General features: G+C 39.5%; 1 protein-coding gene across 1 annotated transcript; it reads right to left on the bottom strand.

Moving 5' to 3' along the window:
* LOC140749014 (3'-5' RNA helicase YTHDC2) lies at positions 1-9,888 on the bottom strand. The gene is made up of 12 exons (XM_073082013.1): positions 9,554-9,888; positions 8,414-8,640; positions 7,856-7,957; positions 7,468-7,614; positions 6,692-6,839; positions 5,857-6,004; positions 5,293-5,471; positions 4,895-5,019; positions 4,594-4,735; positions 1,871-4,161; positions 907-1,037; positions 1-416 (listed from the first exon to the last, which is right to left on the bottom strand). Exons 1-12 carry the CDS (start codon positions 9,765-9,767, stop codon positions 263-265), a joined length of 4,008 nt encoding a protein of 1,335 aa, XP_072938114.1. The 5' UTR covers positions 9,768-9,888; the 3' UTR covers positions 1-262.
* Positions 9,889-17,330: the final 7,442 nt, after the last annotated feature.

The following is a 17,330-nucleotide window of genomic DNA, read 5'->3' as shown; positions in this document are numbered from 1 at the left end:
CCACGCGGCGGAGCTGGCTCTCGAAGGGGTTACGTGGGGGCGGCGAGGAGCGGCGAGCGCCCATGCGGTGCGCCTGCGCGTTTTGCGGGGGTAGATTGGGGGAAGTCGGGGGAGAGCGTCGATCGCTTACCCGGCGCGTCCGAGGATCTCGTGGGGGTAGGTCGGGGGAGGGCAGGGAGGGGCGGCGGCCGCTCGCCCGACGCGCCGGGGGGATGTCCGGGGGGAGGGCGGTGCGCGCGCGGGGCGGGGCGGAGGGCCTGTGCTACTCGGGCTCGTGCTTCTGGATGGCGCGCGGCGGGCGGCGGCGCGCGGCGGCCAGCGCGGCCAGCAGCGCGCGGCCGGCGGTGGCGCACAGCTCCGCGCCGTCCCGCGCGCCCGCCGCCCGCGCGCCGCCCGCCAGCGTGTTGCTGATGTGCCTGACGACATACACACATGTTACTTATGAAACATTTACGAAAAAAATCAAATATAAAGCATAGAGTAATATAAGCGAGTATGCGTATGTAAATTGTCTATTCAGTGTATACATTCATCGGTTCTCAGATACTTATATTTTTTTAAAGCCAATCACGAAAGTCTACAACTGCATTCATTCGCAACGTTAACGTTAACTGTTGCATTTACATTTTTATTGCATGCAACACTCGCGAAAAATCGGCCAAGTAACTCCTCGAACAATAAGGAGTATGTAAACACATCGCACAAATACATACCCATAATCTGTTGGTGCACATTAAATAATAAAGGCAAACACAAAAAACCTATATCCTTTCAAATAACCTAAACTCCATCTAAATTGAATCAATAGATTCTAAGAAACAGGCAAACAGACATACAAATTTACATACATGGCGGTCAAATACAGGACCTTCTATTTAAAAGTTTGTTTATAATGAACATGTGTACCTGATGAGGTGGAAGGGCACGGGCGCGGTGCTGATCCACTCGAGGTTCCCGTTGGCGTCGGCCAGCGCCGCGCAGCCCGTGAACCGCGACGCGCTCGCGCACGAGAAGAACACCACCACGCGGCACCCCTCCTGCGGGAACACGGACATGTACTAAATGTACCTCGAAACAAGAACTATAGTCTGATTCATAATAAGGCGTCCAAAATGTAAACAAGGAAATGTCATTGTCAAAATGAACAAAAAACAAAAACTTTAACAAACTCAACAAAAAACTAAAACTTTAACAACTATACACAATTTAACAAACACGCTCTGAAAACGAGAAAATATTCGAGTTCGATCACAATCACGAAAATGAATGACCTATCAAGAAAACACGTTTCAAATGGTAGTTTCTTATTTCTCCCTTATGATAGTTTCATATTTCTTATTCTCCCTTACAGCACCCTTCAAACCAGAACACAGCAGCGCTTAACACTGCTGTTATGACGCAAAAATAGGTGTGGCGGTGGTACCGCCGGAGTCGAACCACAGAGGGTTCTAAAACTTTCAAAAACGTAAATCGTTTTTGAAAAAAGTCACAAAGATGTAAAATCGTACAATTTGTCTACTAGAAATCGTTAAAATTCGATCTTTTATAGGCGTAAAATAAAAAAAAGGGGCGTAAATCAAATGACATTAAATCACCCCTTCGCGACGCACGCATGAAGAAATCATTACTAATGAAACAAGCTACAGTTTTATAAGCTTTCAAAATATTTTAACAGACTCATAAAAGCAAGAGTTTAAATTCATCTTATCTTTTTCATTGGTGTTACACGATATGCAATAATTATAAATAATTATTTTTGTGACCTACATTATGATATCTTTTTTTTTCTTCCAAACCTATGCCAAATATTATATAAAATTATTAAAAAGGACTGCCCTACTTAATCTTGGTAGAAAAATAAACAACTCACCTGTTTAACTTTCTGCAGTCTCTTCGCAGTGTTCTGCGTGAAGGGGTACGGGGAGCCGCTGCTCTGCGCGTTCTCCACTGTATGGATATCGTCGGCCTTCGCCACGAAGTACCTCGTACTCGTATTACTTTCGTTTTGCTCCCCATACTTCTCTATATTCGCTAGGAGTGTCTTCCCGTTGGGGGACATAGGGCTCTTAGGTCCACTGTACGCTTGCGGTGAAAACCCTTGAGGCATGCCATCGTTCCTCCAACCAGGTCGTTGTCCATTCCTGTAATAATTTTGGTTTCCATAGTAGTTCGTATTGTAGTCGCCTTGGCTATAGTGAGGATAGTGTTGACGGTATTCGTCGTTGTTGTCGACCCTTATCCGCCAGTTTCCTGAGTCGACGGTCAAAGGTTTTGGCCGCTGACCTATTCCGGCCGGTTGGCTTAAACCCACGTTCTTCTCCTCCGCACCCAGCACTTGCACCACAGCGTTTAGGATCTGTTCGTCTAGCGGAGACATGGTCTTCATCGGATTGGACATACGCCGGATGACCAGAGCGCAGAGCTTTTGTCTTAGATAATACACACTGATGGCGTCCGATGCGTCTGCTGTGAAGGCGGTCCAATCGTCGAGGGTGAGGACGGCCGTATCTGGCGACGAGTTATTCTCGTCGGCTTCGCTGTCCGAGTCGCTGGATATTCCGGGCGGGTTCGCCCTTTGCGTCAGGGCTCCGGGCTGCAGCCTCAAGGGCCCGCCGAACAGGGCTATCGTCAACGGCGTCACGAGCGTGTTGCAGCGAATGAAGCAAAATCTTCCCACTCGAGAAATTTCCTCAAACACCACCCAGTCTGTGGGTAGGTTTTGGACAGACTTCTGCGAGCCGGACTGTCCGCCACCGCAGTGCAGGGTGGAACTAGGGTGGAAGGCCACGCGGACCTCCTTGGCAGTGCGGAGGGTTCCGCAGTCGCGGTCCACGCGCGCCACGAAGGGATAGAGGCCGCTCACCAGCACCGCCTTTACCACATGCCACTTCTCAGAGTTGGCATTCACGTCCTTGATATCCCCGGAGCCGCGGGACTTCACCAGGCACAGAGCTCTTAACTGAGCAAGCAGCTGAGAGCGATATCCGACGATCATCTCCATGGTTGCGGAACAGATCAGGTTCTTGGCACAGAAGGCTCTTTCGGTGCCGTTCCCGCGGGCGATCTGCCACGCTTGGAAGGCTCGCAGCAACACCATGTGATCGGAGAAGCTGTCCGCACCGAATTCCTTCCTCGCCGTGCTGCCCTTCTTTCTAAACTCCGGAACTGCCGATATTTGGAAGGGCTCCTTATTGGACAAACTACAGACTATGGTCAGCACAGGGTCGAGACACTTCATTACGCAAGCGTAAAGCAGCATCTTTCCTAATTTGGGTTCTATAGTTAAATCTAGCAAATGCTGACCTATTTCGGTCAAATCCTCGTTAGGTGTTAGCGCTCCGATGGTCTTTAGAAGCGATACGGCGTTCCTGACAGCCAAGAACGATGGAGGTTCCAGAGCCTTTGACAGAAAATCTGCTATGGGTGTATTCCCTGGCGCTAGTAGCTTCGTATGAAGGCAGAGCTCCTGTAGAGGCACTCTGAGGATTTCCGGTATGGAATTGAGTGGGAGGGTTTTAAAGCGACGTTTTGAGCACATATGGAAGCAGTGGCCTGGCTTCGTCCTACCCGCTCGACCGGCTCGCTGCTGGCAACATGCTCTGGACGTCCAAACACACTGCAGCGTGCAGACACCTCCATTCGACTCGTAGTATTTTTCCTTAACCTTGCAGGAGTCGACCACATAGACGACGTCATCAATCGTTATCGACGTTTCTGCTATATTCGTAGATATAATTATCTTTCTAGCATGTGGAAGTGGTATGAACACCTTCTTTTGATCTATTGTTTGCATGTTGCTGTGGAGGGTGAATATTTGATACTTTTGCGCGTTCATTTCTGTGCACGTTTGGATCATGTCTCTGAGGGTCATTATGTCGTCATAGCCCGGTAAGAATATTAGGATGCTGCCCTTCGGTAGGTTCAAATGGATATGTTTGATGAGAGCGAGCATCAGTTCGTGGTCGATGACGTCCTCGGTGTGGGAGTGGTGGTAGACGTCCAGAAGGAAGTTGTCTGCTGCATTGTCTTCTTCTTGAGTGTTCTTGATATCCTCCACAGGGTTGAACGTGGCCAGCAGGTTGGCACATTCCGTGTGTCCATTCTCGACGGCGTAATCGTATGCCGTTTTCCCGTTTTTGTCTTTTAATGTTGGATCGGCACCTATGAAAATAAAGGAGAAAATAATGAAATAAATTATTAATGTTATTTTATGGGATTATAAGAACTTTAAGAAAAAAATTAGACATGCTTTAGCACTCGAGATGCTATTACATATTTGAATGACCTAGAGTCTAGACTTCTTTGCATGGTATTTGCATAGAGTAGTAAATGGTTATTCAGAATTACTCGTTATAATTTACTGTGAACATAACAATGGAAGAAATCTTTTCTTTATTTTAATGTAACAAGGTAATTACGTTAATAATAATAAAGAATGATTATACTTACCCGTTGTGCAAATATATGGTTCATTGATGTGTGTGCCTGCGTAAGTGCATGCGAGCCTGTACGTGTGTATGCGTGTGCGTGCAGCGAATGTACACGTGTTTGTGTGGATGCTTGCCTAACGCGCGCGTGTGTGTGTGTACGTACCGATGCGCAGCACCTGCTGCGCGGTGTGCGTGAGGCCGCGCGCGGCGGCGGCCATCAGCCCGGTGCGGGCGCCGCGCGAGGTGGCCGCGTCGGCCGGCACGCCCTCCGACAGGTACATGTACAGCAGCTGGCTGAACGAGTCCTGACGCAATAACATGGAATTAATAAACCACAATTACGCTATCTGTTCCCATAATCCCAAAAATAAGCAAACCATTAAACAAACTTTCAAATTCAGTTTTATAATATACAATACATTGAATACAAAAATATCACGGATTAGTGCTAATGTGAGACTCACCAAGCTGCCCTCGTTGAAGCATTCCTCAAGGAACTCGTCCATGTCGGCCTGTAGCGCCGGCTCCAAGATAGTTTCCACGCCGTCCTTACTAGTACCCGCGCTATCTTCTACGTTAGATTTTTGTCCTATAAACAAAGGATAATTAACCAAACATAAAACAGTAAAATAAACATACACAGTATGTAGAGCAGTGACCAGTTTATTAAGAAGCCTTGCTGTGTTCTGGTTTGAAGGGTATAACTAAGGGAAGACTAGATAGAACGCTTAGGAAGCAACACGTTTATGATCAACCTCAGCAGTCCAATCCTATCTAAGATAGTGGGAGACACTACTACTAGTACATCAGACTGCACATTAATTTGCTGCAACTATTTCATTAATAATAATAATTTTCTCACCTTCCAGATGCGACCAGTAGCTGTGGCTACCTGTCTTGAGCTTATTCTTGAGGTCCCGCTCCACCTGTACCATCTTCTTTGTTCTGTACTGGGTCAGCTTTAGCACATCTTCCAAGTAGTAGCGCTGCACTTCATGAAGCCGGCCGGGGATCGTGATTACTTGGCAGTTATTGAAATACCTGGTAATAATACAACACAGGGTTAATAGATTTAATTACTGTCTTTATTTTACTTTAAGGGTATCCTGGAGGTTTCTTAATTATTGGTTAGTGCAACTATCGATATAATTTTTTTTAAATTTGTTAGTCTATCACATGCAAATCTATATGTAAAGCATATGTAGTGCCTTAAGAGCATTTTGTAGATATTAGCGGGACGTAGAAAGCGCGGTACCCCCCGGTACCAATCTGTTGCTCGCTCTCACCCACGGGTACATAACTGCGTTAGTGTGCCTTCACTTTTGCTACGGAGTATACGCTTGTGGTTGTGTTCGACCGTATTGGTTCTCTGACTACCTGCGCGCAACAACTTCAGAGCGAACTAGAAGTTTGGCGCGGGTTTTACCTGGAGAATATTTGTGTATCCATAGTGGCGGACATGAGCACGAGGCGCAGGTCGCGCGCGCGCGGCAGGGCGTCCCGCAGCGCCACCAGCAGGAAGTCGCTGAACTTGTCGCGCTCGTGCACCTCGTCCACGAAGATGTGAGTCACACCTGTAGCGACGAACACGAACATGTCACGAGGCTAGATCATCATCAACCCTTTACTGTCCCACTGCAGGGCACGGGACTCCTCTCATAATGAGAAGGATTAGGCCATAGTCCACCGTGCTGGCCAAATGTGTATTGGTAGACTTCACATACCTTTGAGATATTTTTTTTTAAATCTCAGGTATACAGGTATCCAGACTGGTATAGAGTCCAAGTGCATTTGATAACATTAAATCTTAACATGAGTTAAAATAAAAACGACTCCTTGTTGGTTCGAAATGACTTGCGAGAGTAGGCATACTAAATTAAGGCTTAAGACCAGACCCAAACCAAGTCTTGACCCTACTTCCCAGCTGACTAAGGGCCCGTTTACAAATATTAGCATCTCTATGATTTCATACACACACCCACACCCATACACACGCGCACACACACACAACGGACACACATACCCTCTCACACACTTTTCTTTTTATAACATACCTCTGCACCGTAACTCCATTGTGACAATCATATTGTGTTGACTAAAATTAGATTTCAAATTGTTAATATCTCCTTGTTTGGAAATGTGGGATACCATGTAACACAGGTTTTTCATCCCAGTACAGGGGCCCTTGCCACTTGTTTTGTAGACACCATTTGAAAGAAATAAACTATTTTTTTTTCTATGATATGTCAACGCTACGTTACCAGTGAGCGCGCTCTCGCCGGCCATGAGCGTGCGCAGCAGCACGCCGTTGGTGCAGTACGTGAGCACCGTGCGCGGGCTCACGCGCGACTCCAGCCGGATCTGGTAGCCCACTGACTGACCCGCCTTCTCCATGCGCTCGTACGCCACCTATACACAATACATTGCTTTTTTTTTATAATATTTTTTATGATGGTAAGTGGCTACTGCCGCCCATGGACATCTGTAATCAACCCCAGATAGGATTAGATATTCCTACCTGAGGTGGGCCACAGATACGCTGATACCACTGAGCACTAAGCTGGAATGCCTCAGAAAAGTCTGTCTCCCTTACCACACCCTTCAAAACGGAACACAACAGTGCCGAACACTGCTGTTATTAGGTAGAAATAGGTGTGGCGGTGGTGCCGCCGGAGTCGAGCCACAAATGGTTCTACCACCTTCAGAATAGTCCAACTCTTCAGCTAATTGTGGGTTGACTGGAAGACTCAGACTGAAAATTAACAAAGCTCAAATATAAAATGAAGAACTATTTGTACAAATATACTCTCATTTCAACTTAATTATTTTATTCATGAACACTCAAAGGTCATAGTGTGGGCTTTAGATTAGTTTCTAGAAAAATATATGTAAATCAAAGGATTGCAGTCGCAATAAAATGATTCCTGACATGATGAAAATATTTGCTTCAGAAACACTTACCGCTTAGTCAACGAATCAACCAATAAACTAAAAGATTTTTTGTGACATAACCTAAAAAGATAATTAGGTATGTTACCCTCTCTGCAACAGATACAGCTGAAATCCTCCTGGGCTGAGTGCAGTAGATGCGTGCGACCTGGTTGTGCTCCTGGCAGTAGTCCAGCACCAGCTGAGGTAGTTGTGTGGTCTTGCCGCAACCTGTCGCGCCCGCTACTATTATCACCTGCAACATTTAAAACAAATTAATTGTGTAATCAATGAAAAAGAAAAGAAATTAATGTGAAGCAGTAAAATGACTGTTAGGAAAATTATTTTGAGCTATTACTTCAGGATATTTTCGCAATATGTAAACACTAATCAAAATTAAAAACATTGGATATAAGCAAGACGAAGGGCTAACAAAAAGAAATTCTGTTTTTTTTTCTATAACAATGAAATATTTAATGGCATAGAATGTAAGCTACCTGATTATGAGTAATGGCATTAATAAGCTCCTGCCTTTGCTCGTAGACAGGAAGTTTTTCCCTGAATTTCATGCACTCGGGATTATAGGTTGTATTGGGAACCTGGAAAAAATAAAAAGCAATAAATATATTTTTTGTAGCAAAATAAGTCCCTGTTGTATAGTTAAAATAAATGTATTAAAATTACTATATTGATAGTAATTTTAATTTTTATGAATTTATTATTTAGTAGATAGTTTGCTTACACTACATTGTGTCATTCATGTGGAATAAACACAAAACTTGACCTTAAAACCAACAAACAAATGACTGCTGAAATTGGCAACATAACCTAACCTATATCTATGCAGTTCAGACAATGATTGCACCATTTGAATTTTCATTAGCTACTTCAATATCATAAAGATATTTTTTTTCATTATTATTGCAAGCTTACATTGGCATCAATCAAAAGTTTGAGATGTTTATCCATTATATGAGGCAAAAGTCCAAATATATCCGTTATATGAGGCAAAAGTCCAATGGGGACCTCCTAAGCATTTTGATAAGGAAATTTACCAGAGCGATCCCATTATTCAGCTGTCCAAGAGACTTGTGTGCGAGTTGGGGACTCCTCTCCTTATCGCCGTTGACGCTGAGGTCATCCTTCTCCTTGTTAGTGATGGGGAATGCATTGAACAGCTCGGATATCGTGCACCGCATATTGGAGTCCAGGATCAGCTTGGCGTCCGACTGGATGATGGTGGAGCCCACACGCTTGTATATTGTTATGTAGCGGTTGACTCCTGTAAAAGAGAAAGTTACAACACTGCTACTAATGAAATTATACAATACTATTTGTTTTCCTCTCGCATTTAACATTGGCATTTCAGATAACAGAGAAATACTATACACACAATAGCATTTTGTATTTTCACTACCATTGCATTGAATAACAAAAATTAAGAAAAAATACAGTGTTAAATAGAAAGCACAGCAACAGTGTTATCTATATTCTTAAAACTTTAAACTCAGCATTAAATTTCGCTTATCAAATTTGAAATTGCATATGGAGCTACATCTACTAACAATCCTAATGAATAATATGATTGTTTGATGTTATCAGTAACATAACTGATCTATCTTTGTTAACTTAGCATCCTCATCAAAAATGTAAGTTTGTTTCAACAAACTTATCCTTATCCATAATCGCTGATGGCTCTCATTCACATAATATTATGTTACTAAAAGCATATAGGAGTGAACATCAAAACAATTTTTATATGTAGACATGTAGGAAGGCCACAATGGTAGTTCCTACTACTATTAGTACATGACATATGTATAATTGAAAAGGGTGTGAAGTGACCCAAGTCAGCCATGTTTATTAGAAATTTGGGAGGAGAAGTAGCTAGCAGATTTAAATATAACTACAATTTGCTTTTACAAATAAATTAAATACAAAACACAAAAAGACAGTTGCGAAATATCATATAGTTTTGTGCAACAGAAAATGCAATTCATCATCAATTTACAAAGACTTGTGAAATATTTTAAGATCATGTTAACATGAAGCTTTATAATCAACTGCATGTATATTTATATTCAAAAAAAGGAGCAAGAATAATTTGTAATGATTAGAGATTTCATAGGCTAATCCTGTTTCAAATTTCAAAAATCGAATAATTAGTACGCGCAACAAGGGGTTGCAAAAATTACCCTTCCCGCGCGACTTCGATTTGAGCCCCAGCTTCGCGACGGTTTGATGCAGAAATCCGCGTTCTTGGGAAGACAGGAACGACGGGAACGATAATTCCGTATCATTTTCATCGGCAAGAAATTTATCTAACTGGATTTTTAGTGCAATACTAACAGACTCGGCTATTGCAAAATGCTTGCCGCCCGCATGCCGTTTACCTCTTTTAGAACTCATATTTATTTACTTTCTACCGGTTTTACGATCAAACACGAACACCATCTGATTTACACAGACGGTATTTATTGTTTACTTTGATAAAAATCAGTATTGGTAATTATTAAATATGAATCGCCATTTAAATTATTTTAAATAAGATGGATGGATCTGTCAAGGTGACACACAATCAAACAGACATACAAAAGTCAATACTCCTTGCACAGACTGTACACAATTTGGAACTCTTAGAAGTTTCGTCATTTTATAGATTATATTGAATACTTTAAAGCTGTAATGTCTCAACAAATAATACAATGTATTTTTATGAAATTAGTGAAAGAATATAAGCAATTTTGGACCTATTAAAAAACTGTTAACTATTAAGCTAATATGAAAAGAACAAAGAAGAAGCTATTATGGAAAAATGAAATGTATTTAATTATTAAGTGTTATACTTTTAATGTTGGTGAACTTAGCATAGCATTTTCCAGCAGAGCACTAAAAAATGAGAGTTCTATTCGCATGCACATGAGTTCTATAGTTCCTGATAGTTTTCAGGAATAGTTCTGGCGATTTCACGGAGATAAAGCAGAATAAAATAATGCTCTGCTAACTTCACAGAGCAGAGCATTTTCTACAAAATTGAAAAAAAAGCTATTGATTAGTGTAATTAGCTTAATATCTAGAGTTCCTAATAGTTTTCAGTGATAGTTCTCGCGAAATAAACTTAAAAAATAATTTATAGATAAAATAAATAGACAAAAATTTAACCAAAAAAAAAAATATGCAAAAAGGTTATTTAAAAGTGGAAACTCGTCGATTTTGCAAAGCCTAGTAATAAAATGATACATTTGTACAATAACTGACCCAGGAACTCACACTAAAGTGCCAGCACACTACAGCATACTAGAATAGTACAAATCGAAAAGATTTTCGAAAAAACTTTTTTTCATATTATTTTCACGTAACCAGGGGGAAGGAACTCAGCGGTTTTACATAGGCTAGTAATATGGCTACAATTTAACACTCACACTAAAGTGCCAGCAGAGCATACTAGAATAACAAAAATCGGATGGAGTTTCGAGAAATATTTTTTTTTAATTATTTCCACGTAACCAGATAGCGGGAACTCATCAGTTTTATATAGACTAGTAACATAGCTACAATTTAAAAATATAACCAATCCCAGAACTCTCACTAAAGTGCCAGCAGAGCATACTAGAATAACAAAAATCGGATGGATTTTCGACAAATATTTTTTTTTTAAATCATGACCACGTAACCAGATGGCGGGAACTCATCGGTTTTATGTAGATTAGTAACATAGCTACAATTTAAAAATATAACCAATCCCAGAACTCACACTAAAGTGCCAGCAGAGCATACTAGAATAGCAAAAATCGGATGGATTTTCGACAAATATTTTTTTTTCAATCATGTCCACGTAACCAGATGGCTGGAACTCATCGGTTTTATGTAAACTAGTAACATAGTTACAATTAAAAAATACAACCAATCCCAGAACTCACACTAAAGTGCCAGCAGAGCATACTAGAATAACAAAAATCGGATGGATTTTCGACAAATATATTTTTACAATCATGTCCACGTAACCAGATGACGAGAACTCATCGGTTTTATGTAGACTAGTAACAAACCTACAATTTAAAAATATAACCAATCCCAGAACTCACACTAAAGTGCCAGCAGAGCATACTAGAATAGCAAAAATCGGATGGATTTTCGACAAATATTTTTTTTCAATCATGTCCACGTAACCAGATGGCGGGAACTCATCGGTTTTATGTAGACTAGTAACATAGCTACAATTTAAAAATACAACCAATCCCAGAACTCACACTAAAGTGCCAGCAGAGCATACTAGAATAACAAAAAACGGATGGAGTTTCGACAAATATTTTTTTTTAATTATTTCCACGTAACCAGATAGCGGCAACTCATCGGTTTTATATAGACTAGTAACATAGCTACAATTCAAAAATATAACTAATCCCAGAACTCACACTAAAGTGCCAGCAGAGCATACTAGAATAGCAAAAATCGGATGGATTTTCGACAAATATTTTTTTTTCCATCATGTCCACGTAACCAGATGGCGGGAACTCATCGGTTTTATGTAGACTAGTAACATAGCTACAATTTAAAATTACAACCAATCCCAGAACTCACACTAAAGTGCCAGCAGAGCATACTAGAATAGCAAAAATCGGATGGAATTTCGACAAATATTTTTTTTTCAATCATGTCCTGGTAACCAGATGGCGAGAACTCATCGGTTTTATGTAGACTAGTAACATAGCTACAATTTAAAAATACAAACAATCCCCGAACTCACACTAAAGTGCCAGCAGAGCATACTAGAATAACAAAAATTAGATGGATTTTCGACAAATATATTTTAACAATCATATCCACGTAACCAGATAGCGAGAACTCATCGGTTTTACATAGACAAGTAACATAGCTACAATTTAAAAATATAACCAATCCCAGAACTCACACTAAAGTGCCAGCAGAGCATACTAGAATAGCAAAAATCGGATGGATTTTCGACAAATATTTTTTTTTCAATTATGTCCACGTAACCATATGGCGAGAACTCATCGGTTTTATGTAGACTAGTAACATAGCTACAATTTAAAAATACAAACAATCCCAGAACTCATACTAAAGTGCCAGCAGAGCATACTAGAATAGCAAAAATCTGATGGATTTTCGACAAATATTTTTTTGAATCATGTCCACGTAACCAGATGGCGGGAACTAATCGGTTTTATGTAGACTAGTAACATAGCTATAATTTAAAAATATAACCAATCCCAGAACTCACACTAAAGTGCCAGCAGAGCATGCTAGAATAACAAAAATCGGATGGATTTTCGACAAATATTTTTTTCAATCATGTCCACGTAACCAGATGGCGGGAACTCATCGGTTTTATGTAGACTAGTAACATAGCTACAATTTAAAAATACAACCAATCCCAGAACTCACACTAAAGTGCCAGCAGAGCATACTAGAATAGCAAAAATCGGATGGAATTTCGACAAATATTTTTTTTTCAATCATGTCCTGGTAACCAGATGGCGAGAACTCATCGGTTTTATGTAGACTAGTAACATAGCTACAATTTAAAAATACAAACAATCCCCGAACTCACACTAAAGTGCCAGCAGAGCATACTAGAATAACAAAAATTAGATGGATTTTCGACAAATATATTTTAACAATCATATCCACGTAACCAGATAGCGAGAACTCATCGGTTTTACATAGACAAGTAACATAGCTACAATTTAAAAATATAACAAATCCCAGAACTCACACTAAAGTGCCAGCAGAGCATACTAGAATAGCAAAAATCGGATGGATTTTCGACAAATATTTTTTTTTCAATCATGTCCACGTAACCAGATGGCGGGAACTCATCGGTTTTATATAGACTAGTAACATAGCTATAATTTAAAAATATAACCAATCCCAGAACTCACACTAAAGTGCCAGCAGAGCATGCTAGAATAACAAAAATCGGATGGATTTTCGACAAATATATTTTTTCAAACATGTCCACGTAACCAGATGACGAGAACTCATCGGTTTTATGTAGACTAGTAACATAGCTACAATTTAAAAATACAACCAATCCCAGAACTCACACTAAAGTGCCAGCAGAGCATACTAGAATAGCAAAAATCTGATGGATTTTCGACAAATATTTTTTTGAATCATGTCCACGTAACTAGATGGCGAGAACTCATCGGTTTTATGTAGACTAGTAATATAGCTACAATTTAAAAATACAAACAATCCCAGAACTCACACTAAAGTGCCAGCAGAGCATACTAGAATAGCAAAAATCGGATGGATTTTCGACGAATATTTTTTTTTCAATCATGTCCACGTAACCAGATGGCGGGAACTCATCGGTTTTATATAGACTAGTAACATAGCTATAATTTAAAAATATAACCAATCCCAGAACTCACACTAAAGTGCCAGCAGAGCATGCTAGAATAACAAAAATCGGATGGATTTTCGACAAATATATTTTTTCAAACATGTCCACGTAACCAGATAACGGGAACTCATCGGTTTTATGTAGAATAGTAACATAGCTACAATTTAAAAATATAACCAATCCCAGAACTCACACTAAAGTGCCAGCAGAGCATACTAGAATAGCAAAAATCGGATGGATTTTCGACAAATATTTTTTTCAATCATGTTCACGTAACCAGATGAAGGAACTCATCGGTTTTATATACAATAGTAACATAGCTACAATTTAAAATTACAACCAATCCCAGAACTCACACTAAAGTGCCAGCAGAGCATACTAGAATAACAAAAATTGGATGGATTTTCGACAAATATATTTTTACAATCATGTCCACGTAACCAGATGACGGGAACTAATCGGTTTTATGTAGACTAGTAACATAGCTTCAATTTAAAAATACAACCAATCCCAGAACTCACACTAAAGTGCCAGCAGAGCATACTAGAATAACAAAAATTGGATGGATTTTCGACAAATATATTTTTACAATCATGTCCACGTGACCAGATAGCGGGAACTCATCGGTTTTATGTAGACTAGTATCATAGCTAATATTTAAAATTACAACCAATCCCAGAACTCACACTAAAGTGCCAGCAGAGCATACTAGAATAGCAAAAATCGGATGGAATTTCGACAAATATTTTTTTTTCAATCATGTCCACGTAACCAGATGGCGGGACTCATCGGTTTTATGTAGACTAGAAACATAGCTACAATTTAAAATTACAACCAATCCCAGAACTCACACTAAAGTGCCAGCAGAGCATACTAGAATAGCAAAAATCGGATGGATTTTCGACAAATATTTTTTTTTCAATCATGTCCACGTAACCAGATGACGAGAACTCATCGGTTTTATGTAGACTAGTTGTTGTATTTTTAAATTGTAGCTATGTTACTAGTCTACATAAAACCGATTAGTTCCCGTCATCTGGTTACGTGGACATGATTGTAAAAATATATTTGTCGAAAATCCATCCAATTTTAGCTATTCTAGTATGCTCTGCTGGCACTTTAGTGTGAGTTCTGGGATTGGTTGTATTTTTAAATTGTAGCTATGTTACTAGTCTACATAAAACCGATGAGTTCTCGCCATCTGGTTACGTGGACATGATTGAAAAAAATATTTGTTGAAAATCCATCCGATTTTTGCTATTCTAGTATGCTCTGCTGGCACTTTAGTGTGAGTTCTGGGATTGGTTATATTTTTAAATTATAGCTATGTTACTAGTCTACATAAAACCGATTAGTTCCCGCCATCTGGTTACGTGGACATGATTCAAAAAAATATTTGTCGAAAATCCATCAGATTTTTGCTATTCTAGTATGCTCTGCTGGCACTTTAGTGTGAGTTCTGGGATTGGTTATATTTTTAAATTGTAGGTTTGTTACTAGTCTACATAAAACCGATGAGTTCTCGTCATCTGGTTACGTGGACATGATTGTAAAAATATATTTGTCGAAAATCCATCCGATTTTTGCTATTCTAGTATGCTCTGCTGGCACTTTAGTGTGAGTTCTGGGATTGGTTATATTTTTAAATTGTAGCTATGTTACTTGTCTATGTAAAACCGATGAGTTCTCGCTATCTGGTTACGTGGATATGATTGTTAAAATATATTTGTCGAAAATCCATCTAATTTTTGTTATTCTAGTATGCTCTGCTGGCACTTTAGTGTGAGTTCGGGGATTGTTTGTATTTTTAAATTGTAGCTATGTTACTAGTCTACATAAAACCGATGAGTTCCTTCATCTGGTTACGTGAACATGATTGAAAAAAATATTTGTCGAAAATCCATCCGACTTTTGCTATTCTAGTATGCTCTGCTGGCACTTTAGTGTGAGTTCTGGGATTGGTTGTATTTTTAAATTGTAGCTATGTTACTAGTCTACATAAAACCGATGAGTTCTCGTCATCTGGTTACGTGGACATGTTTGAAAAAATATATTTGTCGAAAATCCATCCGATTTTTGTTATTCTAGCATGCTCTGCTGGCACTTTAGTGTGAGTTCTGGGATTGGTTATATTTTTAAATTATAGCTATGTTACTAGTCTATATAAAACCGATGAGTTCCCGCCATCTGGTTACGTGGACATGATTGAAAAAAAAATATTTGTCGAAAATCCATCCGATTTTTGCTATTCTAGTATGCTCTGCTGGCACTTTAGTGTGAGTTCTGGGATTTGTTATATTTTTAAATTGTAGCTATGTTACTTGTCTATGTAAAACCGATGAGTTCTCGCTATCTGGTTACGTGGATATGATTGTTAAAATATATTTGTCGAAAATCCATCTAATTTTTGTTATTCTAGTATGCTCTGCTGGCACTTTAGTGTGAGTTCGGGGATTGTTTGTATTTTTAAATTGTAGCTATGTTACTAGTCTACATAAAACCGATGAGTTCTCGCCATCTGGTTACCAGGACATGATTGAAAAAAAAATATTTGTCGAAATTCCATCCGATTTTTGCTATTCTAGTATGCTCTGCTGGCACTTTAGTGTGAGTTCTGGGATTGGTTGTATTTTTAAATTGTAGCTATGTTACTAGTCTACATAAAACCGATGAGTTCCCGCCATCTGGTTACGTGGACATGATTGAAAAAAATATTTGTCGAAAATCCATCCGATTTTTGCTATTCTAGTATGCTCTGCTGGCACTTTAGTATGAGTTCTGGGATTGGTTATATTTTTAAATTGTAGGTTTGTTACTAGTCTACATAAAACCGATGAGTTCCCGCTATCTGGTTACGTGGAAATAATTAAAAAAAAATATTTCTCGAAACTCCATCCGATTTTTGTTATTCTAGTATGCTCTGCTGGCACTTTAGTGTGAGTGTTAAATTGTAGCCATATTACTAGCCTATGTAAAACCGCTGAGTTCCTTCCCCCTGGTTACGTGAAAATAATATGAAAAAAAGTTTTGTCGAAAATCTTTCCGATTTGTACTATTCTAGTATGCTGTAGTGTGCTGGCACTTTAGTGTGAGTTCCTGGGTCAGGTATTGTACAAATGTATCATTTTATTACTAGGCTTTGCAAAATCGACGAGTTTCCACTTTTAAATAACCTTTTTCCATATTTTTTTTTTGGTTAAATTTTTGTTTATTTATTTTATCTATAAATTATTTTTTAAGTTTATTTCGCGAGAACTATCACTGAAAACTATTAGGAACTCCAGATATTAGCTAATTACACTAATCAATAGCTTTTTTTTCAATTTTGTAGAAAATGCTCTGCTCTGTGAAGTTAGCAGAGCATTATTTCATTCTGCTTTATCTCCGTGAAATCGCCAGAACTATTCCTGAAAACTATCAGGAACTATAGAACTCATGTGCATGCGAATAGAACTCTTATTTTTTAGTGCTCTGCTGGCAAATGCTGTGCTAGTTTCACGGACACATACTTTTATCCTAAAATGAAGTGTTTCTAATATTTAAGATCGGCGACACAGGTGCGTAATGCCATAGTAAAGAAAGCATATCTCAATAATCTGTGG

The sequence above is a fragment of the Epargyreus clarus genome, unplaced genomic scaffold (genome assembly GCF_041222505.1).
Source record: "Epargyreus clarus isolate Ecla_fem2 unplaced genomic scaffold, WU_Ecla_fem_2.2 ptg000017l, whole genome shotgun sequence".
Taxonomy (NCBI): Eukaryota; Metazoa; Arthropoda; class Insecta; order Lepidoptera; family Hesperiidae; genus Epargyreus; species Epargyreus clarus.
Note: the sequence above shows the minus strand (reverse complement) of the source record. Positions and strands in the feature narration are given on the sequence as shown.